This window comes from Plectrocnemia conspersa, unplaced genomic scaffold, assembly GCF_051122295.1.
Source record: "Plectrocnemia conspersa isolate PC_06_02 unplaced genomic scaffold, ASM5112229v1 ptg000013l, whole genome shotgun sequence".
Taxonomy (NCBI): domain Eukaryota; kingdom Metazoa; phylum Arthropoda; class Insecta; order Trichoptera; family Polycentropodidae; genus Plectrocnemia; species Plectrocnemia conspersa.
Genome location: NW_028277177.1, coordinates 13911819 through 13938668, shown reverse-complemented (window position 1 = coordinate 13938668; position 26850 = coordinate 13911819). Strand labels below are relative to the sequence as shown.

The 26850-nt window shown below is 30.9% G+C and overlaps 2 protein-coding genes across 7 annotated transcripts in view; both read right to left on the bottom strand.

Annotated features, from left to right (window-relative positions):
- Positions 1-712: 712 nt before the first annotated feature.
- Positions 713-6223, bottom strand: Cul4 (cullin 4). Its single transcript, XM_088202865.1, has 14 exons — positions 5965-6223; positions 5344-5486; positions 5053-5273; positions 4802-4990; positions 3964-4110; positions 3715-3901; positions 3453-3645; positions 3245-3381; positions 2291-2455; positions 2010-2228; positions 1825-1932; positions 1590-1760; positions 1368-1520; positions 713-1305 (listed from the first exon to the last, which is right to left on the bottom strand). Exons 1-14 carry the CDS (start codon positions 6086-6088, stop codon positions 1210-1212), a joined length of 2253 nt encoding a protein of 750 aa, XP_088058991.1. The 5' UTR covers positions 6089-6223; the 3' UTR covers positions 713-1209.
- Positions 6224-8908: 2685 nt separating this feature from the next.
- krz (beta-arrestin protein kurtz) overlaps positions 8909-26850 on the bottom strand; it is an 80011-nt gene continuing 62069 nt past the window's right edge. The window contains exons 4-13 of one of the 6 annotated variants that reach the window (XM_088201170.1): positions 16072-16214; positions 15944-16004; positions 15501-15882; positions 15230-15365; positions 15005-15162; positions 14716-14793; positions 13220-13363; positions 10086-10172; positions 9471-9611; positions 8909-9394 (exon numbers count right to left, since the gene is read on the bottom strand). In XM_088201170.1, the coding sequence (XP_088057296.1) occupies positions 9301-9394; positions 9471-9611; positions 10086-10172; positions 13220-13363; positions 14716-14793; positions 15005-15162; positions 15230-15365; positions 15501-15882; positions 15944-16004; positions 16072-16137 (1347 nt within the window). In that variant the 5' untranslated portion in view covers positions 16138-16214 and the 3' untranslated portion in view covers positions 8909-9300. The other 5 variants (XM_088201169.1, XM_088201173.1, XM_088201172.1 and 2 more) reach the window with 5 other exon arrangements.

Genomic DNA, 26850 nt, shown 5'->3' with positions numbered 1-26850 from the left:
TGATCGTCCTATATTTTATTCTGACCATGAATAATATAATTATGAGCAGGCTGCTAATAAAATTCTGACCGAAATTTGATTTTTATTCTGACCAAAAGTTTGTTTAATTTGTTGTTTTTTTATAATATGCTTAATCAAAAATAAATGTGTCTGATATTGGTTCTAGATATATTTTAAAATGTGATATTTTTACAAACGTATTTATTATTAGTTATGAAATTATTTTATTATTATCAAGCTTAATATAAAATAACATTTATAAAATTGAAATAAACAAAACAGTGAATGTTTTTTTTAAATTTTTACAAAGACACATAAAACTATGATAAACTAATAATCAATAACTTGACAGATTATATACCTACTAACGAAAGCACAGAACAGAGAAACAGTAACCAAATCCATCCGAGAGTTCTCCCAATACATGATGATGAGACATGGTGAACTCAAGTGTGGGTCTACTACCCACTTCTCCCTTTAGAGACAATCTGTTCAAGCCGTCACGGGACGCAAACCGGAGCGGATTCGCAGCCTAACTTCTCCCTTCAAGGGTAAGTATGGGTAAAGAGACATCCTGATGTCTCATGTACCATATATTCCTCCTTTAAAATTTGTAATTGTTTTTTTAATATTCAATACCTTTTACTGATAAATAATGTAATAATATTACATATTTTTTATTTAATGGTTTTATTTAATTAAAAAAATGTAATTTATTCAAATTATCTTTATTATTAAATGACAAATATATATATACAAACTATCCATCATATTTATTTGTATGTATACAAAAATAAGCTTTAGATCAAAGTAATGATTGAATTCAAAACTTCACTCCGCTATAAATATTTACATCTAAATCGTTACTTCATAATTACAATACACTTGTTCCTCTTCTACATAAAATCATATTTAAATAATTTCGATATTGTATCATCCGATGTGTGTAAAAAGTTTTGTTAAAACTAAATTTAACAATTAAATAAATCATAGAACATATGTGCATAAAATAAAAGCCACATGAATAATCATCAAATCTTGCAAAAATAAATATAATCGCACACCAACTTTGAGTTTGTGAAAAAAAAAAGTTCAAGGAAATAAAACATAATTTAATAATATATACACAAAGCAATTTTTAAAAGCTGCTCTTTTATATAATATATAATGACGGCTCGTTATATTATTTACATATGAAATCATTAAATTTTACGCAACATAATTGTATTGATTAGGATTATCTTTGTCTCGCTCCATGTAGTCACGGTCGATTAGCGATTCTATCCTTTTCTTCAAATCCGCAGGCTAATAAAAACCACAGATTAATACTACATAGAAGGGAAATATAAAATAATAAAATACTTTACCTTAACTGGGAACTTGAGCTGATTGTACAATTCAGATATGAGAAGATTATGTGAGAGGGTTTTCCGCATTTTCATTATACGAACAATGGCTGCGTCAATTTGATATTGACGATCTTGATACACTCTTTCCTCGGTCGCTTTCTGCTCTTCATTCTAAAGTAACGAAACAAATAAATAATCACAAGCATAATGATAAGAATATTTTATATTATAGATTCTTACAGTCTCCTTCATTTGAATCTGATTGATCTTTATACGGAAAAACTTATTAGTGAAATTTGCGTTAAACGTAAAACCATCATTATCTTGAACTTCTCGACCTCGAGGAGTCTTAGTCAATACTCGAGCTTTGCCGCAAGCTAGAGATTGCAGGGTGCGTCTCACTTCTCCATCCTTAAAAAAAGAGATTAAAAATATACACGTAAAGCTTTGCATATATTAAAAATAAATAAACTACCTCAATATTCGTAGCTGTTCTTATATCTTCTAATGATAAATTATCACCATCGTTAAATAATAACAAAACCAAGACTTGAAAGAGTGACACTTGGAGTTCTTTCTTTTCCTAAATACAATAAGAAAAAAATATTATTTAAAATTTATACCCCCAACATAATATACAAAATATATAAATACACATACCATTGCAAAAGACGCTTTAAGTACACAATGTCCTAAAGTAGGCTGCCATTGCAGCTTACGTCCTCCATGTTTTGCAAGATAAAATTTGGTGAACAAGGCCTGATGACGCAACAATGAAGCCGGTAGCCTCACTTCAACGGCTGGATACGTAGGCCAATAACCCATTGTCAAAATGGACACAGACAGTTCCAACTCAGATTCGGATGCATTTGCCATATGCTAAAAAAATTGATTCGTAACGTAAATATATAAAAACAAAATTATTTTTATCGATCACATACTTGTTTGAAAGCGATGTTTATATCTTTAGAAAGCTCCATGTCTTTGAACATTCCTTCCAATTTTGATGTGAACCCTCCTCCGCATTCTTGTTTCAATTTGCTTAGCATTGATTTTTCGGCGTCTACGCTGGCTGACTTACCGACCAACAGTCGTTTTGCTAAGTCCTAAATTAAAAATTTAGATGTTTAATACATTAAATATACGAGCGAACACGTATATAGAATTACATAGACATATTGAGGCAAATCCAAAATACTTAGAACGAATAAAACAGCAAATAGCTCCTAGACCCAGATAAGAGCCCAAGAAATGGCAGTTTGCATGCAAGATACAATAAACTATATATTTTAATCTAACTTTGGGATTTACGAATGCGTACATCAATTTTACAATGGGCGAAGGCTACACATTCTACGAAACAGTAATTTGAATTTAACACGAATGGTATATTTCGGGAAGTTCCCACCCTCTCATATTTAAATGGCTGAAAAACGCAAAGCTGAATTATTTTAGAAGTTTAAACTTTTTAACATACATACTTATGATTAGTTGTTTATATTAAAACAAACCATAACTTGTATCTATTACAATGACCTCTAATTAGTATTTGGTATGTCAAATTATCGACATATTCATTACATTTACATTTATTAACCTATAATGAACAGTGACTTTTTGTTTTAATCTATTATTGAATCATCAGGTTTTACTGTTTGAATGATTTTTTAACACTGCAGCAAAAAAATAAATATATATATATTCTATTTACGAAAACAATACTGAGAATTTCAAAATGTAATATTCAGCGTATTCATTTATATCAATCGAAAAAATGCAATCAAGAATAAAATTGACACATTGGTAAAAATTAATCAATGTAATTTTGCATATAAATCAAGTTATATTACTGTTGAAAAATTGTTATTAGTCTCGACATTCACGAACAAGTTTACCTTTTTATAAAAAGCTTCAAAGACATCCTTTCCATGTATAAATCTAAATTGGACCATAATCTTATCCAACAATTTTTCCAGTTCTTCTTCAGTCGCTTCTTTATTTCCAGCTCTTAGTTTAACATCTACAAATTTCGCTAAAATAGCAAACACATACACAACAGTTAGTAACATACCAATGAATATTTCCATGTAAATACAATCTTACCGATCAACTCGGCCGGTTTATTTGTTCTTTGATTAATAAAATATTCAAAAGCTTCCCTTACAGAGTTGACAAACTTTTCGTTTTTATGAAAACAAGTCGCTACAATATAATCTAATTTATCCTTAAATTCGAGTAGTTCTTGCACCATGCTTTTATCCTTTTCAGGATCTATCACAATAGTTTTGCCTTTTTTCTGCAAGCACACCGTAAATAAATTAATTACGGAACATATTTAATAAAATAGGATTATAAATCTAACTACCTTTATGTAAGCATTAAAATGGGAACATAATTCAATAGGACCGCTTTTGACTCTCGCAAACAAATTGTAGAGTAACGATAGATCGCCGATGCGAGGCGCGTCCAACAGTGCGGCAAGCCCTTTCGTTAATATATTAACTATGTGTTCGCTCACTAATTGTTTTTCTACACAGTGTATTAATTGAGACCTAGAAAGATTATAAAGATTAGTAACGCAAGATATGCAATAAAAATATCATTCAAAAATTACTTAGTCGACGGATCCAAGTAATGAATCAATCTTTCTAATTCTTCGCGTAAACGCCTATCGACGTGAGCTAAATATTGAGGCACTGTACATTCTTGCACCAAGCGTTGACCTTCCGCAGCATACACCCGCTCAGTGGCAATTAGGAATCTAAAAAAATGATTTATAATACTGCTCAAAAGTTTAAGACCAAAACACATAATGTTCATTGTGAATCTAAATATAGATTGGTATCTTATTCTAATTATAAACCATAAGTTTGAATAATATACGTATTATTTTATTTGAAAGTAGACGTAAAAGCGTGTTAAAATGTGATTTTGTGGTCAGATATCATGAAAACAATAGTTTAATATTAGATAATAGAAATGGAGTTATCACTTAATAAAGAAAATAAAAAAAAAAGAGTAATTGCTGAAAATCATAAATATCATCAACAAATGAAGGTTCAGTATGGTGATGCATGTCTCAATCCAACCAGTATATGAGTGGATTTGAGTTCTAAAAAGGCGTGTCCTAAGTAAACTACTTCGTTCTAGTCCACCAAATGTCTGCGAGTGATGCAAAGATATATTTATGCCTGCAAGACGATGGCTTTATAAAAATTATTATTAGAGATGTTTGTTCCTAAATATATTCACTAATTTCGATCTCTGACATGATAATTTTTTTAAAAAAACACTGGTTTACATGAGATTTGAATCCAGGTCTTTTAGGTATTAGTCACTTCGTTATATCACAAATAAAATTAGAATTAAACATTTCAATAATTTGTTTTTAATAGAGCATTGGTCTATTACTTTTGAGTGGCAGTATATATGTATTATTGTTTATAGCATACTTATGTTCAAAAGCTTCTTGATATATTTGAAGATCAGATAACATTCTAAGTAGTGATTTTAAAAGAGTTCTATCAACGGTATCCCCTCCTCGTTCTTTTTCAATTAGCATTAAAAGCCCTTCAACGGTGCGGGTTTGAACTAGAGTATTTAGAGCAATATGATGTCTAAATAGATCCAATCCCATATCCCTAAAAAATATTATTAATATAATTTAAGTTGAAATTATATTTTGTATAAATGAATTACTCACCAGATTGAGTGAATCGTCGGATTTTGAAGCACATACGTGCGATCCAAATATAAGAAAATACTTCTTATCATTATCATTTGCCTACAATGCGCGCGCCAACAGTCGTTAATACGTTTCAAAAACAAATGGCGATCCATACTCTCGCCTAAAAACTGTTCAATGTTAGATTTTACATGAGCTTCTGTCAATCCGGTCAAATTGACGTATAACTGCGAAGCCATCTGAAATTGTAATACGGTAAGATTAATAAAAATATATGCCAAACGATAAATTGATTCGTTGATGACGTACTTTATGATTGCACATATTTTCTACCGCTTGATATAATTCCTCTAACGAGTAAGCTATAGCGGTGGACGTTTGAATAGCAATGACGGCCTCCTTAAGCTTGCTCCATGTGTTCTCCTGATAGTTGTCGGGCAAGTTTGGCTTACCTGCAAATGTAATTGTGCAATGTATTATATTTGGCAATCGGCCATCGATGCTTATGAAACATGTGCGTTCTGTTTTTTGTGACACTAGGATATTGTCATGGATGTTTTTGACTAAAATTATGCATACACAAAATTTTAAATATATGTATTAATTAATATTGTGATATTAAAATCAATACATCTTTTAACTAGCAAATACATTTGAAAGTTAGCCAAGTTACATTATAAGAATAATTAAATAGGTAAATAAACAAAATAATATCAAAATTTTAGGTTATTTATAGTGAACGGAAAAATTTGAGGTTATGTTTAATATATTTTTTAATAAATATTGGCCATTGTTGTTGGTAACATTGAAGGATGCGCCGCCATTTTTGTTTTTTGACAGCGCTTGTTTGGTTATGTTCCTAAAACAGCACTGAGGCGTGAGAAACCGAAGCGCGTCTGTCGGGTTAAGGTCGCACAGTTGAGAACTGACATTTGAAGTTTTTAATAACGAGCTTCTTCGCCTGCCCGGGCTTAGAGATGGAGTTGGCGGTGGTCTTGACCCCTCCGTTGGCGCACACGGCCGAAAAGTTGTCTCTACGCTCGGAGTCTGCCATGGCGGCGCGGACGGAGTGTCGGTCTGCGTGACGAACGCGAGGCTCCGCTTCGCCGGCGGCCTGCGACACCTGTCCGATCAGTGCGATCACCGCGAACCAACCATGCACCCGGCCGAGCAACTGACACACGCCGTTTCGTTCATAAATATTGCGCGAGGTCCTAACACAGACAGTTTTGACCATTACGCAAAATGCAACACCTGCGCAATAACATTATTTATATGTACTCGAACTGATTTAAATCAAGCTAAAATGTCATTTACTACTAAAAAATAATTAACACGTGGGGGGTGATGTATGTGGCTACACATGACGTAGCGATTTGGCAGAAGCAAAGATCTAGTTTGGCGACGCGACAGGACGAGCTGGGCGGCTTCGTGAATACATTTATAACAATGTAATTATTAATCGTGAAAAATATCATGCAGTGGATAGTGTCTCATTGCAAATCTATCACTGCACATTTGCAAAAAACATATTTTTTCTCTTTTTAGTTCTGTGTTCGAAGATTTACTTGATTAAATTTTAACACGTTATATCAAAGTATTGCAGTGTTTTTATATTTATGATTTATCAATTTTTGTGTCTGTCTTCGTTTTGTTCTAATGAGAATCTATTAAAAACCGATCTTCTATGATAATGTACTACATATGTTTCACAATTTGGTACTTAATTAACTTTAAAACGTTGATTTTGCTTTTTTTTATTTTTTTTTTGTTTTTAGGGTATTCTAAAAATGATATAAAATAATTTTGAATTTCTTTGCTCAGGTAATGAACGTTGATTTTTATATATGTTATTGAAAAAAGGTATTCTTTTAAACATAATCGTATACATTCAAGCATTCAACAAATTTTGAAAAACTCCATAGTTTTTTATATAACACATCAAATTTCCCATAAAACGCAAATTGAGTTTTGTCGGTGTCAAAATAATTTATGTAATCTTTCGTAAACATTACACCAATGTTGTTTTCCCAATTTTCATCTTGCAAAAGGAGTGTATAATCTGCGTAGAGTGGTTTTATTTTAAAATGCTCCAAGTAATCATTAAATGGATTAATGTGGGAGAACTTTTTCTCGATTATTTAGACCGCTAAGGCATTTGAGGTCGGTATTTTGCTGCGCTGACTTTTTAAAACTTACCAAGGGGCGGACTTTGTCAAGAGACGTCACTCACGCTGACAAAAAATTACTGCTTTATTATAAAATGGCTTTAATGCTATAACTATTAGAATCGCTTTTCGATTGCTTATTCTTATTACACGCTATTAACTCTTTGTAACTTTGGATTTTGTTTTTAAATTTTTATAAAATAAACCGAAAGGGTGGCCTTCGGTCAGTCCTTAAATTTAGCTGCCACAGGCGGATGCCTGTTCTGCTTGTGCATAACGCCGATACACAGCAAATACTTTTTTGCGTTGTGATTTTATTATTTAGAACGTGAACAATTTAAATGTTTATAGGAAAAGGTTTTTAAAAGCAAAATATTTATTTCTCGAACTCGGCGACTTTTAATTATATGAAAATACAAAGGGTAAACATTATATTTATTTATTAATAAGGCATATGGTTTTTCTAAAATATTTTATTATTTCAAGTTTTCTTTTCACAGACGAACAGGTATTGGATCAATTAAAGGCAAAATAAAATAAAAATGCATTTGGAATGGTAGTCGATGGAAACTCACAGTAAAAATTGAAAATATAAATTATCTGCAGACATATCGTTATGGAACATTTTTTATTATTAAAAATGTCATGGAAAAACAAGACAATAGAATAACATCTATATCAATTATTTTATGCTTTGCATAATTTAACAACTACTTAGAAAAAATAAACAAAAAGGGTTAACTCGTCTTAAAATTGAGGCTATTTATGCGCTAACAGTCGATTAAAAATACATTTTTTTATCTCTTGTGCCTTTTATAATATTTATATATCTATACATTGACGCTAGTCTTTGGGTTATTTTTAAAATGTTATTTACAGTAAATATTTCAATAACACATAGTGCGCAAAACAGCTTATGTGACGACATTGTTATAAATGCAAATCAAATAAAATCACGAGATACGAAACTATCTTGATTGTTTACTTTCGGCAACATCTTTTAGTCAACCAAATAAAGCATGCAGTTGTAAAATACTGATAACCCGTACCCAAAAGACCGATAATATGCAGTCCTTCACCAATAAGGACCGATTTAAACGATAGAATTGACAAAATATGTAATAAATAAAAAATATATATTATATGACATTGATTACAATGAAGGCGAAGGACTACTAGAATATATTTCTTTTATAACAGCATGCTTCAATTTTATACTTTTATTAATTTAAATAAACATTCAATATTAATAATTATATTTTTATTCCATACAAAATGTAAATATAAAATATAAATAATAATTTTACAATAAGAACGATAATAATTGATAATGTTAATACCATAATATTTTGATGTAATCATATAAAAATAAAATAAACGATCACATAAATTGTGCAAAATCATTGATGCGGTATGACTGAAAAGTTAGTCGTAATAGCGGCATAAAATATTTAATTTTCTTGCTTACCAATTAAGATACATTTTAATAGACGGCACCGTTTTCCGAACAAGAAAACTATCAAAATGAACACTTCACTTCGAAGAATATTAACGGCTCTTAATTACATATGTATATATTATATATGTATATATTGTAAAAAACTTACATATAAAAATAATTAAAGTGATAATACTCATAGTTGTGTTAGATTATTACATTAAATGCAGAACATTTTCAGATATACATATTTATATATATATATATATTTTTTTTCTTGGTATATTTCTGTTGGTATCGAAGTGAAAACAAATAACATATTCAAATATTACATATACACATACTCGACATATATAAAAATCTCGAAATATACAAAATGATAAATGACATATAAAAGATTAGCATATCAAAGAAATAGTTCTATTTACAAATATTAACATCTAAAAGTTGACAAGTTTGATAGAAAAATATTTGAGTCAAATACACAACATTCAGGACTCAAACATTGGCATAAGTATTTAAATTCTCTACCCTTAAAGTCATACGAGATTAGCGACTTTGACAAATCTATCCCTTTTTTAATGCATCTTCTGTGACTTTCATCTTCCGTGGGATATTATCATCAGATATTATCTTCTAAAGTAATATTGACGTTAGTATTCAAGCTTCAGTTTCGCCGCCCTTTAACCTTAATCTTGCAAAATCCTCGAATATTATATCGTCATCGTGATCCTGACCACCGTAAGGTTCATCGCTGAAGAAAAAAACACATTATATTTATTAACAAATAAATTAATGAATAGATTTGAAACAGAAATCTGATATCATACGTATCGAGCTGGATTAGATTCGTATCTACAGGTACTTCAGGTGTTGAGTTTTCGTTTGATGGAAGTGGTCGTGCGGGCGGAGGTGTTTCTTCTTCGGGTTTGGGGTGCATTAAAATGAATGGTAGTTCAGCGACCAAATCACTAAATTTAAACGTTTCAATTAAGGGACTGTGTTTTTCGAAATATACAGACCATATATATATTTATATATAGATCAGTGATATTTAAACTTGGGATCAAAATTAAATTGTATTATTTAAATAAACAGTGGCCGTTCATGGTTAAATAGTTAGGGTTGCTGCCGTATTATGATTTTATAAATGTACACTGTTGAGCGTAATACGCGTTGGAATTATATTTATATTATTATATATATTCATATATGACGCTTTACAGTGTACATTTATAAGATAATAATAAGGCAGCATCCTAACCATTTAACCGCAATTTAACTGTAAATATCAATATTTTTTACTTAGAAAAAAACTTTAAAACTAGCATTAAATTATAAAAAAATGCCTGCAGTGCATTTCTTTTTGTAGAAATAAAATTTATAGCTAAGGTTTCAAAAGCTGTTTCAAGTTTGAAAGACCACTGATTAAGATGAAAATTTACCCTCCCAATGCTCCGAGACAAAGCTTCACTTTCACCTTGTATTGAACAATAATACCGAGATTTTCCCTTTGAGAAGGATCTGCTACTCTGTAAATTTATAATAAATTTAATATTGGAAAAACATTTTTTCTTTTTCTAATAATGCTGTTAATTATTTATTATTATCTATTTGAAATGATCGGATTAGTAATTTATACAAAATGAACCCATATGCATAAAAGTACTTGAAGGTTGTTTTAAGATAAGCAAAAAACCTTTTTTGTTTTGATGTTTAAGACATAAGCAAATTGAAATAAAATACAAAAAGTAGTAAAAAGCAATATTTGTCTTTAGTAATTATATATGGAAAAATAACGGAGCAATACTTTTTCACACATTGGTTCAAATATACTTTATATAAGTTATAATGTGACATCTAGAATCAATAGCAGATAGATGTAGTTTAATATTTAGGTCGTACCATAAGTTACGTGCCCTTTCCAGGTGCTGATGATAGTGAGATTATTTGTACTTGTGCAAATCCTTATTTATTATCAGTTATATTGCAATTTTTGTCAAGTCTAGATCGTTTATTAAAATTTCTGTGAGGGTCAAAAATGTCGTGACTAAAGAACATAATTGACATGTAATGTTATGGAAGTTTAAAGAGAAAAGTGACGTAAGTTTTTTTAAAACTTCTAGCACTAGTAGTTTTAGAAGTTGATTACTGGGAAATAGTATGATGTTCCTTATTTTGAAGCACTATTGCGAATAAATGTTGAACAGAACTTAATTATATTGTTGAAGAAACTTTAAATCGCCGATTTCATGTCTCAAAATAGGGAAAATGTGTTCCACATCAACTAATCAATCAGTAACAATCTGCAGCAAAGAATGCAAGTAATACTTTTTCAGTCGCGATTTAAGAATGAGCATTCTTGAACCGGATCAGTCTGATTAGGAAATAGTATAACCATCCATAATATTCAGCAGAGATTGCCACATCAGATTGTTAATTGCTCCTAAGTCTGCAAAATCATGGAGACGAAAAGCGTTTATCCTAGATGGAAGTATTTTTCCACTCAAAGCCAAGGGAATTGAAAGTTTGGTACAAAGATTGAAAAATATAAACAAACAATAAAAATTTAAATGTCTGATATTGATTCTAAACTTCGCATATTATTTATGTAAAATATAACAAGCAAATTTTTAGACAAATTGAAATTTATAAAATCTGACAAGACATTTTATGCTAATATTATCTTTAGGACAGATTTTAAATATAAACTTGCCATATAAATACAATTAGTCTAGTACTTTCTTGCTATATAGAACATATTTTTTCAGACAATAAGGTGCTAAACTAAAACATGCATTCAACATTTAATAATAAATAGAAACATATACAAATGTTTAGTTTGAATAAATTAAATATTTTGTAGCTACAATAAAGTTGAATAGTTGAAATTAATAAATTAATAAACAAATATAAAAAAAATATATTCTAGCTACAAAAATTCATTCCAAAAGTAATTAAATGTAAATATATGAAATAATTATTTTACTATTGAATGAAATTAATTAAGCACATAAACTATAGTCTATTTATTTTCAAGAGTCAGTGCGCAAGAACATTGTTTAACGCGTAATCAAAATGTGCTCTTAAATTTCTGCCTTGTGATTGGTCGTTCTCAATGAAACGATTGATCTTACGGCGAACGACCAATCACAGGGCAGAAATTTAAAAGCATGTTATGATTACGCGTTAAACAATGTTCTTGCGCACTGACTCTTGAAAATAAATAGACTATAGTATAACACATTAAATGATTCTAGGAGCAAAAGCCACATTTACAGTTAATGTTTCTATAAACCTACCTTTCGTTTGATGCTATTCTACCGACACCGTTAAATATAAAACTATGTGGCCATCGACGATTATACTTTAGCAGTAATTTTATTCATAATTTTAGAAAAAAAAATATTTGTCTTTTTCTTATTAAAAAAAACTACAATCTGATATAATTTTAAGAATTTTACTTTAAAGAAACATTCGATTTATCTAAATAATTTAAACTAACTATTATATTTTTTTAAGAAAAATATCCATAAAACAATATATAATTGTTATTATATAGAATGTATTTACACAATTTAATACAAACTCCACATTTTGATAATTATAATTTTGATTTAAATATTACATGTAATACATATAAAAGTAATGCACGTAAAATGAGAGGTTAGGCATGCACAATTATTAACAAATTAATATTTAAACAACTCATATCAGTCTCATACGTGTGAAAATAATTCACAAAAATACAGTAAATTGAAATTAAATTTACAAAATGTAACACGATCAAAGCGTATAATATAAACACTGTAAACATTGTCCATGTTGTATACATTTACATGTGACAAAATTACGAATTATCAATGTGCGTTTTTTAATTTATTAATAAGAATTATTTATTAGATATGTATAATTATTGTGTGCTGCTGATAACTTACAGCGTGCTGGAGGCTAGGTTGGTGTCCTCGTGTTTAAGTTGACCATCGAGGGCCAAACCCCATTTGTCCTTATTGTTTGCCAGAAGTGGAGTTACACTGAATATTTTGCTTAAAGTAAATCCAGGCCCAATGGGACAACCTTCCCTATTCATTTTTTATTTTTGCATATAATCCGTAGTCGTCGACGGTTATTTCCGGTTAGACCACCACCACGTAACAACGTAAACCAAACCAAAAAAAGAAACAAGCAAATACTTTAATAAACTACTTAGTCAAGTCAAGTCATTTCAGAGACAAAAAACCTATCGGGGCCGTTCTTGGAATACGTCTAACGATAAAAAATAGTGTAGGAGTAAAAGCGTCAGGTTCTGGAGAGTTGCGAATGATCCAATCATATTACGAGGGAACTACGTGGAAGTGAGCTTAAGAGAAATACATAACACCACTATTATAGAACTGTAAAAGTACACAAAAATTTGTTGCCGCGTTTATTGTTACTTGTCTTGCTTGCATTCAATCAAATGAAACGTTCAAAGTCTTCGATGAGCTTAGAACTGCTACGTTTTTTTTTTGTAAGAGTATATCTTCAATGCGAGAAAGACGAGTAGTGGACGACGGTAGATTTGTGCACTGGTGCTCACACTGTGGAAGAGGCGAGGTTAGTATCCTCGTGTTTGAGTTGGCCATCTAGTGCCAAGCCACGTTTGTCCTTGTTGTCGGCTAGGAGAGGTCGCACCGAGAACACCTTGCTTAACGTGAATCCTGGCGCCACCGGGCACCCCACACTGTAATACCACAATGTCTTACACTCAATAATCAATCATAACAAAAATCTCATAATCACATATTCGTTCATTCTCTCTGCTTCATTACTCGGAAAGCTATTCATAAACAAATAGCATAAAATAAACCTGAAAAGTAATACATTGATTATAAATATAGATAATGTATATAAATAGATTGATCCTTACGACTCGAAATACTGTTAAGTATTACATATTCGAAACAAGAATACATTTTGAGTGGTAATATTCAATTATTTTTATACCCACTTATATAATACAGTAAAACATATTAATTCAACTGAATATATAATTAAATGAGCACTGAACAGCAAGTGATATGGCATTTCATTTATTTATTACAGAAAAATGTTATTTGAGAGTATAAACTAATGCCAAATCATGCCATAGAATAATATATGAGTGATGAAGCAATTTAATTCTGAATTGACTCAATTAAAAGAACCACAATTCGCATAACCTTCATTTACTTTAATACAATTATTGCAGTGCTTAAAAGTAAAAAATGTTCTATGAAATTGCTTTTAATTTGGTGGTAATATCTATCTCAGATTCTCTTTGAAAACAGATTTCACTTTAGGAGAGAAAATATCCGTTGTTGTCAGCTCAAATGAATAGAATTGATTTCAACAGCAATGTTTCATTAAAAATCATTTCACAATCAGTATAGAATGAACAAAATGAAAAAATATGTTCGCACTAGCTTACTACACAGAAATTGACAATAGTTTGATCTTTAACTTCTATTATATGTTGTCTTACTTTTGGTCTAATTTTATTCTAGTGCTGCAGCGTCAGTTCAGGAATTAAATTGCCTCAAATTTACATATGTACTGTATTTTTCATTGTAAATTAATAGATCATTCATTTTATCTTAAATCTTCCTTATAATTTATACAAAATGAATTAGTAATTAATTATAAATTGAATGGTCCATTATTAAATATAATTAATTGTATTGCAAGTTGTAATATTTATATATGATAAATATATATTATATATATAGATTAAATAACTATGTTAGTATGGTAGAAATAAATAAATTGTAGTTTTCCTCCCGAGCAGGATTATTTAAATTTACTAAAAAATGTAACAGTCAGTCTTCAATCTTGCATGTCTGAAGTGATTCGGCAGGATCGGGGAGGAAAAATATTATCTTGGATTTTTTAATATCACGCCAATGTCAAAAAAATAAACACAAGTATGTATCTTTAATGAATTTTTCTTTTTTTCTGGTAGATTATGATTAATTTTAAAGGAAATAATCACGCCATGCATGGGTTAGGATGAATAACCTTCATTGCGGCAATCACAACAAAAATCAAAATACTTACGTTTGACCCTTGCGTTTACCACCGAACATTCCAATAAATGGAAATCTACATTTTTGTTTTTCTGGCTTGATTATTTTCCTAACACATATAACATAGCCGTATGATTAATGCTAAACAATATGATTCATAGTTAATCATAACTTACATAATTTACTGTTTTTCAATAGATTTGTTTTTATATTCTTACATGTTATTTTATAAAATTACAATTAAAACGGAAGCGTAATCACAATAATTAAAAAATAAATAAAAAAATAGTGTATTATGTAAATTATGAATTATGACTTACTCGCTTTCGGCTTCGGCAACAGTACATTTATACTGAGCTGTTGAAAAGAGACATATATCAGCAAATTGTCTAACAGAGACTTTAATCCGTTTTACGGTGCGATTGCTATTATTTGCAATATGTACATTTACAGCAATATTTTCACCATGATGATACAACTGTAAAATTTAATATAAACAATTATTATATGTTCATTTTAATTATGCATAAATCAATATATCAAACCTCTTTATCTAATGATGCTTCTAAATATAATTTATTTGGACTCATCATAAATTCTTTCGATACTTCCACTGATGGCTGTTCACCTTGTTTACTAGGGGCATACATGATCTTTCGTATTGCCAGTCGTACGGAATTTCTAAAAATCAGTAATACATTAATAATCTAACAATTATTCTTTTCTAAAGCCACAGTCAAATTTTCTTCAGCTATTTTAAAATACAAACATATTGTATTGTAGAATGACAACTTAAACACTTCAAAGCATACAAACCTTTTATGAGGTTTATCATCTTGCGATTCTGCTACAAAGGCTTTAAGCTCGTAATCAACGCCGCAAGGTTTTCCAGTGTCTCCGGGAGCAGGCTGCAGTGTAACAGATGCAGGACAGTGCGGAGGCAGCTCGAAATAGAACGGAAAAGCACAAGGGCCTAGTTTGCGCACTAATCTCTCCTGCAGCCGAGTTAAGGGGCGTTTCGGGGCTGCTCCGGCGTTGTTTATCAGAGGGAATATTTGTTCGGCCGCTAGGTACAAGTCTTTACGGAATGTCAAACCGAGCACGTCTAGATCTTCGCGTCCATAACGAAACGCCGCTAGAACGTGTCCGAATACTTTCCGTTCCTTCACATATTCGGGATCGATTAATACTACACCATCTGAAAAAAACGTATATTAATTAAGTTTATCGCTGATATGCATAAAATAAATCAGGCATACCTATAGGATCTACGTGCGTGATATGATCTACAAAATCTCGCTTCCCTAAATATACTGTGATCTGAAATTTATAATAAAATGTGTGAGCTTGTTTTGGATGTATTATTAATCGTGGAATGTTATAATACCTTTCCGTTTGGAGAGCTTTTTTTAAATACTCTAGTTGCTTGACGTCTGCTACTGGCATCGTCCATTTCTGGGCTTTTTGTGGGTTCCTCCGAGGCACAGTTTGCCTCGGACCCCGCTATTTCGACCACCACAGCTGCTGAATCTGAAAGAAACGAATAATAAGAATATCGTTCGATATTATAAACATATGATTAAAATAATTTAGAATAGTTTAAAGCAAGGATAGTCAAACTATGGATCATATGCCAAAAGTGGCGCAGTGCATTCTGGTGATAATGAGCGTTGTAAACCCCTAATTTGGATAAAGAGCAAGATAGCAAACCACATTAAAAAAAATTTCAAGGGGGCAAAAGTTGGCTAGTTACTGGTCATTTAATTAATATTTCCAATTCATTAAGACTCATAGTATTTCATTAAATGTCATGCATTTTTCTGGCCAAATTCAAGAGATTCCTGTTTAGAAGCTACGTTGAAAACAATAAAACCGTGCTGTTGCCATCGCAGTGGAAAAACTCGGTTATCTAGTGTTTATATTAACATGGACCGAACCGAAATAAACCGATATTTTTTTTCGGTTCAGCTCAGGTTTTCGTTCCGACAAGAAAAACGGTTTTTCCGGTTTTCGGTTCAGTTCCGGTTCGAAGCCCTGGTAGGAGCATCACTGTCGAAATATGTAATATGTAATAATATTATTGTCTTTATATAATGCATTCAACAGAGACGATTAAGAGCCGAATTACTACGACAGCGGCCCTATGCAGATGTGATAATTTAGAGAGATAAACTTTTCGTTTTTACTTAAATAACTTATTTAATATAAATATTCGAGACTTTTTGTATTTTTAAAAAAACGTATTTGACCGCAGCGCACGACTTTGACATGGGTCCCGTGCGTGTGGGTGTCATATTATTACGTTTATATAGATTTTCATGTTATATCAATCAAATAACGAAATTTATGATGATGCTTACGTTAATAATTAGAGTAATAAATTTAAAAAATCGTAAGATTTAATCAAATTTTGGGTTTGGGGTCTACTTGGACCCCCATCAGTGAAGGAAGCGATCTCTACCAGAGGGTCAGTCAGGAGTGTTACGGCGCATCGTCCTTCCGTTTGACAACAATTCTTATAGTGTAGCAATGGAGTAGGGCATATTCCAGAGAAAGCTCTCAACGGCGAGCTCTCCACCGATGCGACAGCCCTGCGAGGCCTCCACGGAGAGAGACCCTCACTAGAGTCCCAACCAGGAATCTTCGCCACCTCGTCATCCATTTAAATGGTGATACCGATGCACTGTAGATGGCGTGTCGCTAAGAGGCTATGCCCCGGATAAATGTGTTCCTAGTGACGTGTGTGATAGACGTATTTTATATTATATTTCCCTTTGTGTTATATACATTTTTAATGTCAAACTTCAATCTGATAAAAGTGTTATGTCTACAAGAAAAAGGCTTGAATTGCGTTTGAAATACCTTGGCGACCCGAGATCCTCACACTACATTTGAAATCCATACGACTGAAAAGGTTACCGACTCACGTTTTCACTAAAATGCTTGGGTAGATATTTATCCTGATTCCGCTTGCGATATGGGACTACTCAATACCTTGCAGTTCGTTCAACAAAAATCGTTATTATACCGTTTCCTCAGTTTGACCGTGAATATTAAAAGCGAAACGTAATTCTCTACTCATACACGTAGCAAGTTCAAGGCAAAGAAACGCACGCATATGCATAGAGGGGCATTGTGAGGACATCATTGTCTTTCCGCTTTGTCGGCCAACCTTGCAGTTATTTTACAATATTGGCTTTACTTTACCGGATTCTAAATGCGAGGGGCCCTTGTTAACATCGCGAGGTAGATTAAATCTATGCCTGCTTGATGGTTTTCGACCACGGTGACAGTGACTCGTCGCATTAACATACGGGTTGCATTCATTGACGATGTTAAGTGATTCACAAACGCGGGAATCATGAATAATGCATTTGCGGCCCGAGAGGCGACGCGAAAATACAAGAAGCCATTGATGGTCACGGAAAAAGGCAACAGTAAACGTATTATACGTAGCAAATTGCGCGTTTCGATGACAAACGTTTCCAAAAGAGCAAGTTGTGTTAGAGGTTGACCAAAAAGTTGGCAATTATGAGGTGCGAATGCCTTCAAGTTTAAGCCTTAAATTTTTATGTAAGTCAATTTTTGAAGCATTTATGAGACTTAATTAGTTATAGTTGTCTAACTTTTACACAAAAAAATAATAGATCTATAAAGGCAGCAAATGTACATATATTTAATATATTTTTTTGACAGGAAAGTTTTGCTTTTTGATCACATGGGGATGGACAAAAGGGAAACAGGGATATTATATGAGTAATTGGCTTAGGGGACATGAATATCACACTGGTTGCAAAAAACATGAATAAATACAAAACGTCCACTATATTCAGATTAACATAAAAAAACAAAATTAGATACTTTAAAAGATAACAAAGGCAATATGAAAGTAGTAAGTAAATAAAATAAAATAAATATTTTTATCGGTATTATATTTACAAAGGAAGATCCTGACGTTTAAGTAAAATACAAGAATATGTATTATATGTTTCGTAATCCGAATACATAGTATATACATATGTATAATGTACATATATGCAGGGTATAATATACGATCTTGGAATTCAAAGGCATGATCGTACCCAATTTAAGCTGCCGGAAGATTCCGGGATTAGTATTATCGATTTTTGGGATTCTTGGAATTTTTAAAATTAAATAAAGCTATCTATAAATTTATATAGTATTTTTTTCTCTTCTCTTTTTTCTGAGAGAAATATTATGTATTTATCCTATGAGGCTTTAAATTAAAATCAGTTACATGTGTGTTAATTAGTAGATTGTTTTAAATTTAGTATACAAAAAAGGAATAAACAATAACAATAATATGTATTAAGGAATATTCGGAAAAGAAAAAAACAAAATCCAAAACGTATTTCTGAAGCATTTTATTTTAAGATCGACCTTTAAGAAACGCCTTTATATATTTTGAATGTAATTACCATGGATTTATTGATTCCAATGTCATATAAGTCTCACGACGGCTCTCTTTTTCAGCACAAACTCACGCAGAGTTTTTGATAAGCTAATCAATTATAGCAACATTTTAGTTGTTCACGTTGTTTATTAAGTTCATCGATCGATATAGCATTTTTAACGAGTTCATCAGTGATAACGGATGGCATTTCTCTCATTTATTTATTATGTACTTCACTTTTTACTAATATAAATTATTTTGCCACGTGACGCAGCCCCTAGCAAAAACTCCAATTTTTACAACGAAATAAAAATAGTTTTCGTTTTAGTAATTTGTAAACCAGCATGTAACATTGTTTTTTCATTTTCTTGTTGTGATATTTGACTTCTTGAAAACTGCATTTCATAACTAAATAAAAACTATAGTAAATTATTTCCAAGATTATTTGATAAGCTAGTTTCTTGCGTCAAACGATATATCAGACATTTCGAAATATTTTCCATAGATTTGCGAAAAACGAATATACCTCTTTAAAATATTATGCTACAAAAGTTGGCAAGTGAATACGTGTCGAGTCTTAGCGGGGTATATTTACACCCCAAAGGTTTTATAATTTTAACTGTGGGGGGATCTTATTCTTGAAACTCACGTTAATGACTATGACCATTCATTCATCAACAATTGAGAGAAACAAGACAATATATTGTAAAGGATAGGACCACACAATGGCCCTCGTTACGACTAGAAAAAAGGTCACATAAATAACACACAAGGATTCTCCGGTGCATTGACAAAATATTTCTTTATTGCGAAACATAATATTTCTGTTGCATAATTCGACCTCGATGATGTCACTTTCTAAAGGCGTATACATATTTCGATGTTCTAAGAAGCGAGTGCAACTGGATGATCGCTGTATGATTGTGATTGGTCAGCAAGCTTTATAAGTTACTTTATACTCCATTCCGGATATAATTTATTAAAATAATGGTTCAGATTCAGACTATGAACCTGATGGATCTCGAAACGTGACGGAATATTCTGTAGTTGTAGTAATTACTTGTTGCGAAAAATTAAGCGAATTAATTGCTAAGTTCGCCTCAAATAACTTACAAGCCAAAAGTGATGAATGAAGAAGACACTTAAAGTGCAACATTAATATTTTGCTAATATTGTACATACATTCTCTTCACGTATGAGAAATGCAATGAAAGCGAGTACTTTTGCTATTACCATTATTAATTCTTCAAATTAAGTCATTTACACGCAATATAAAAACATGTAACAATCCAATACGAGTCTTCAAAGTCAGGGTCGTTTCTCGTCTCGTTGACCCTAACACAAGTAAAAACGTTTATGGTCAACGGTCCGTGAAGAAACACGTTAAACGTTGGATTTGAAACTCTGCACAGCACGAAACATTGATTGTCGAGTATAATAAAGCCTTTTAGGTATCTTTATAAAATATTAAAAGCTGAAACATATGTATATATATATATATGTATTTAGACTCATTTGTGACTTCAAAGAGAAAAATCGCAAAAGTGCTATTTAGGAGACGTAAATTACACAATTTAATATATATTACATAGGAATGTTCATATAAACGTAAAACTCGTGATTCGATAATAAAAATAAAAGCGACAAAGAACAACTTTGTAAGGATACGTGAAAAGTTTATCGGCGATACATTTTTTTAACTTTAGATTAAACATGCACGAAGAAAGGAAAGCCGTACATTGAACGTTTTTAAGGTATACTTTTATTGTGAAATATATATTTACTTGTAAGAGAAATAAATTCGTTACGTATTGAGAGAAAAGCTGTATTCTATAGTATATAATCTATAATACCTGTGCGAATAATAACATTTTTTCGAATTTGCGACTTTGATATTGTTCGGGCTTCATATGGATCGATCAAAAGGTCAAAATAAAAATATATGTGTGCATATGTTGCAAATATAAGTGTGTATACATATGTTACAGAGACAGATGCTATAGTAAACTTGCGGCTATCCAATGAAAAGTATAAATCGATACATGCAATCGAACAAAAGGTGCTCTATTACCATACAAATGGTCCTTCCGATTGTACATAATAAGTATTGTAGCTACAACATATTGAACGGAAAGCTTTCAAAGCCAACACGAAATTATATCCAAGTGTATTAAACACAATGGACTTATTGTGTCAGCGTACACGACAGAATACAAAATGAAGGTTTAATTTCGTGTCCGTTTAAGTTTGAAAAGAGCAACAAAATGGTTAAATGTATAGTTTAAGATAATAAAACTAGCAATTAATAAGTAAGACTTTTCTTAATTCATTTGACAATTATATAATCGTACATATGAGGTAAAACTAATAACATCAATAGTATAAGACATTGTTTAGTAATATGAAATTGATATTTAAACGATTAGTTAAATGAAGTGTAATTTAAACAGATATGTATTTTCTAAAACACAAATACAAGCCAAATGTATAATATATTTAATTAAAATTATCCATGTATAATATATTTAATTAAAATGATTAAGATCTGTCTATATATAATACATTACATTAACGCTTTGTATCTTATTAAGAAACAATAAAAAAATAAAATGGTACTCAAACATGTATCATATAAAATTATAAATGAATTATTCATTAAAGCCAAAAATCTCAAATAAATTAGTTAGATAGCCCGATGACATAAATTTATGTAAATATTAAGTAAACGCAGTTAGTTACACAATATCGTAATCAGATACGTTAATTTTCTTTAATAACATAACGAACGCCAAACACGTGCCACTGATTGATGTGTTTTCCCTGAAAAGTTGTTTGGCGAAATCTCATCAAAAATCATATACATAGGTATATATTAATACTCGCAGCTCTATGGTCTTATTTGTGTAAATCTCACCCCTTCGTCTGTGGTTTTCCGCTGAATAGTTTTCCACGAAAGTGTTCGTATGTGCGTGTATTTAATTAGAATCATTGAGTTCTACATAGTGGATAATATAGCTTAATTTACTGTCCACGCTGACCATAAGAAACGGGTCGCATTACTTATAACTTTAGACATGTCAAGTATCGGATTAATCAAGACAGTCCTTAGTAACATATAGTAATATGCGTGCGGTCACGATTGTTTGCGCGCAAACAAGACAACTCGTGCTACGTGATCTCAAAACGTGTATGTATATATTGTTATCATTGTTAAGTAATAATAATATTTTTTAAGCAATATTTGTATTATTTAGAATTTAAAATCCTTCCTGGCATATCTTTCCAATGATACAATAGTAAATCCTACTGCACTAATTTTGTCTTTTCAATGAGTTGATAGTCATACAATTTTAGATGAGACGAGAATGAAGTTTTTAATTTCACGGAAAAATTGTAAATGACAATATGAATAAATATAACGTTAAAATTAAATACATATAATTTTGTAAGCATATTTATGAAAACATACATTTCAAAAAGATTACAGATTTCCTCTTTGTCATCAAAGTTTCTCATATGAGGCGATTCTAACACTATGTAGCCAAAGGTTAAAGGTAAAAAGGTTAAATGTTGAACTAGCAATTTTACTAACGCGTGTAATCGCGTGATAAGCTTTAATTATCACTTTTGTTTACCTTATTGAATAATTATATAATATTACGTACATAGTTTTAAAAATATTATATAATACATTACTATTTGTAAAATCACTATAAAAATAAACAGAGAAATATTTTTAATGCATTGTATTATGCACTGACTTAATAAATTTGAAACGCCCCTTTATTTATTGTAACTTTATGCATTGGAACAAGCTTATTGATTCCATAGTCACAGAAATCATGCTCTATTTTTTATTTTCGCTAATCGTTTCGTAAATGACACTTCTTAATATGCATATCAAAACGATTTTTTCTTTAATATTTTTAATGAGTTCATCAGTGACAACGGATAGTCGTCCACTTATTTTTTTATCACGAACGTCACATCTATCTTATTAAAATTTACAACAGTATTTTTTCTGTTCAGTAACAATTGGACGATAAATTTTAACGCGACCATTTAAAATACACACTGAAAGCACAACGTTGCTGCGAATGCTACCGGAAACGAGATAGTATATTATGTACACGCCAAAAAAGATTTCTTGAAACTAAATTTTGAACTGCTTACTGAAGAATCGCCTATCTTCGCCAGGCGACAGGGAGTTTTTGAGCAAAGAGGATAGTTGATCTCGGGTCGTCAATCAAACAGGGAGAGCTGGCACCAGGGTTTCTTTAACGGAATTACGATTTTTTTTATTATTTGGCATTCTAAAAATCAGATGGTGGATTAGACTAAACGAACAAACTTAACCCATATATATACAATATCTATTTTTATAATACATTTCCTGTCGATTTGATTTAATCGTTAAATCATATATAAATGACACTTAAAATAAGTAGTATAAAATATTTTTTACCTTATAATATATGAAGGTGCAGGGCTAGAAGCGTTAATAAAAAACGATATATAAACAAATATTTTTTCGCGTATAATACGTTCCTCTTTTATAATAATTAAAAGGGTTGAGAATGGTGGCTCACAGCAAAAAAATATAAAAATTTGCTTGGCGATCACCTGGTTAAACCCATCCTCCGGAGAGGCATCTCTAAACAAGACCCTAAAACTGCAGCTTCAACGCTGCATTTACTGAGCGAGGCTCTCCTTAGATGGTAAGCCATTTTTGTGCTTAGTTATAAAATAGCTTGAATTGCGTCTACTGGCAGCTAAATATCCTGAAATATATTTAATTATTAAATGAAAAATCAACGGAGTTTCAACCTAACCGACAATAAACAATGAATGTAAAAGTAACATCCGACTGTGAGTATAGTAATGGCGGTGATCGCTGTCGCTCGTTCCGCTGCTAAACGAAGTAAAACAATGTGTAATCTTAACACAAATGAACTCCTTTGTAAGCGACATTAACCGTACAGTCAATTGGTAACAGAACGTATAAATATTCCGTTGTAATACCATATACAGTTGACAATGTGACAAGCAGTCATCGCACAATATATATATCTACATATATACAATATCAATATCCCACATTTCCTGGGTATGAAAAAAAAATTTAAAAATCTTAAACTAGCATATTTGATAAAGAAACAAATCTTTTTAAATTAACTATAATAATTATAATTTTATATTGCATCATATGATATCGATGCTTGCACAATACATTCACTCGTCTTATTTATATCATACATTAGGCTTAGCTTGAAACCTTTATTTAAACGATGGAAAAAAATCACTCGTAAAAGAGAGATTATTTAAAATAAACTGAAAAGAGATTATATAGAAATACGGATATAGATATAATATCTACTATATGGTAAAGTTAATCTATCTGATACCATTAATATATCAGACGGTATATGTATGGTATCAGATAATTGAAGAAATTTCTGATAAAAGATTTTTCAATATAGATTTTATATCTGTTATTGTAGATATATTTGCTTTGTTTATTACAAAAAAATCCGAGATTTGTTCTCCCCTAAATGTGCCTTTCATCGTTGATCGTTCAACGTCTTCAATTTAACAAACTGACATATTGACGTCTTATGATTTACTTACACATTGAGAAATACATATTATATTGGGTCAAAGTTAACAAGAATATAGTCCAAACATAGTTCCATCATAGTCTGAAAAATAATAATTTCGTAGTGCAGCATATCGCCTTGACCGAAATCCAAACACCGTTTGTATAAACATACAATATTGTAAGAATATTTTCATGCTTCTATAATTTTCTATGACGTACAAGAATAGATATATGCAACATTGACGGGTCAGCGGTTTCATTCAATATAAGTACGTACATTGAAACGTTAACAAGGAAAGCGCAATCAATGTGCGAAAACAAACGTCAGATGTGTATGGTAGATTATACCTTTGTGTGCATTGGGCAATCCCAGTTCGCATACCATAACGATTTGCCTCATAAGATTTATAGGCGAATATTATCATTACTATGGTGCATCCATTGACGTCATAGTGATGGGAGATGAAAGCTGTGAGTGTCCAATTAAGACCGTTTGATAACGAGGGTTCATATAGATCCCGGTCACACGAGTAGAATTTTTAAACTGCTGTATGATAATAGATTCATAATCGTCGATAAAAAAGCTTACTCGCTAAATAACTTAGAAGCGAATAAAAATAAACGACTATTATAAAACAGAATATAAACACCATTGAAATAAAATTTAAAACGTTTGATCCTGGTAAAATTTTAAATTAACGCTGTTGTTTTCATCTTACAGACTTGATTGCTTCTGTAATCTATATAAATTGAACAAAGTTGGTTTAATAAAAATTTGAAGTTAAGCAATTAAGCAATTCAAAGGGTCAATATTAGCAGACACGACCGTCATATAATAAAAATTGCTTAAAAATGATTACTTAAAATAAAATCACATTTATATCAACTCCAGTAAAACTTTTTATCATAATTGTAAAAAATAGCCTTCTGAATTAATTTTATTTGGAGCATTAAGAGAGTTTTAATTAAATTTCTTCGTCCTTCCCCACCTATTCAAAACGATGTGCCATTTTTATATTCTACCTCAAAGCTTCGTTATAGAAATAAGGGGTTAATTTTAAATTTCAACTTTTTTGCCGACAATCATACAAAATAATTTTAAATTAGTCAAAAACTTAGTAGAGCGGAGTTTTCTCCGTTGTTTCTACGACACAAACAATACATGATACGGGCATGTATGATAAAATATAATACCATATTAAAATTATTTATATTGCGTATAGCAACGAGACGCTTCGTGTATTAAATTTCTAATCTTCGCTTGAAATTTAATCTGTAAAATTGAACCAGTGACATGGGATTTGACGTCTCAAGATTTATTATGAATTAATAACCTAAATTGAATATACCATTCTTTATTCGAACTACGAGCTTCATTAATATGAAAATAATGAAATGGTATTTAAGTAATTAAATACATTTGTCTGATCTCTTATTTATATTTAATTATAATTTTGGCGCTGTACTCTTTAAAATGAGAATAGCTAATCATCGACTGTTAGCATACTAAAACTAACGGAATCCCTTGATTGTTGCATAGTTCTTATCAAGTTCATAATCTAACCAAAATATTTTTAACTGGTATTCAAATATATTATAAACAAATTTGTTAGATTTGTTTTTGCTTATTAATTAATTAAAAAAAGATCAAAATCTGAAAACTCAGTTGCGTCTTTGTGTTTACATTTATCGTTAATATTTGTTTATATTATTAATTTATTTTAAACGTTTTGTAAACATTTTATAAATTTTCGTCAAGGTCAAGCTTAGTATACATATATAGTACATACAAATCGAGTTCAGTAATTGAAAGACATTATTCAGAAAGAAGAGGTGTAGCGTTGCATATGGTAATGAGCAAAAGTTGAATTCTGAATAAGTCAGAAAAAAATAAGACCAGCAACACCAAGACGGAACACTTAAAGATTGGGTGAAAATCATTTGCTCCGATTAGGTTTGGGATTTCTTGATATTTTTCATTTCCTTTGAATCGAAATATTAAAAAAGACGACCTCTAACTGGCCAACTTTTGCCCGCCCCCCTCCTTGGAAAAAGCTGAAATGGCGTCCATGATTTTAAAGCAGAAATTCTAGGGTTGTATCTCAAATAAAATTTACAAAAAAACACCATAGAATCTTTCCAGAAAATATAAT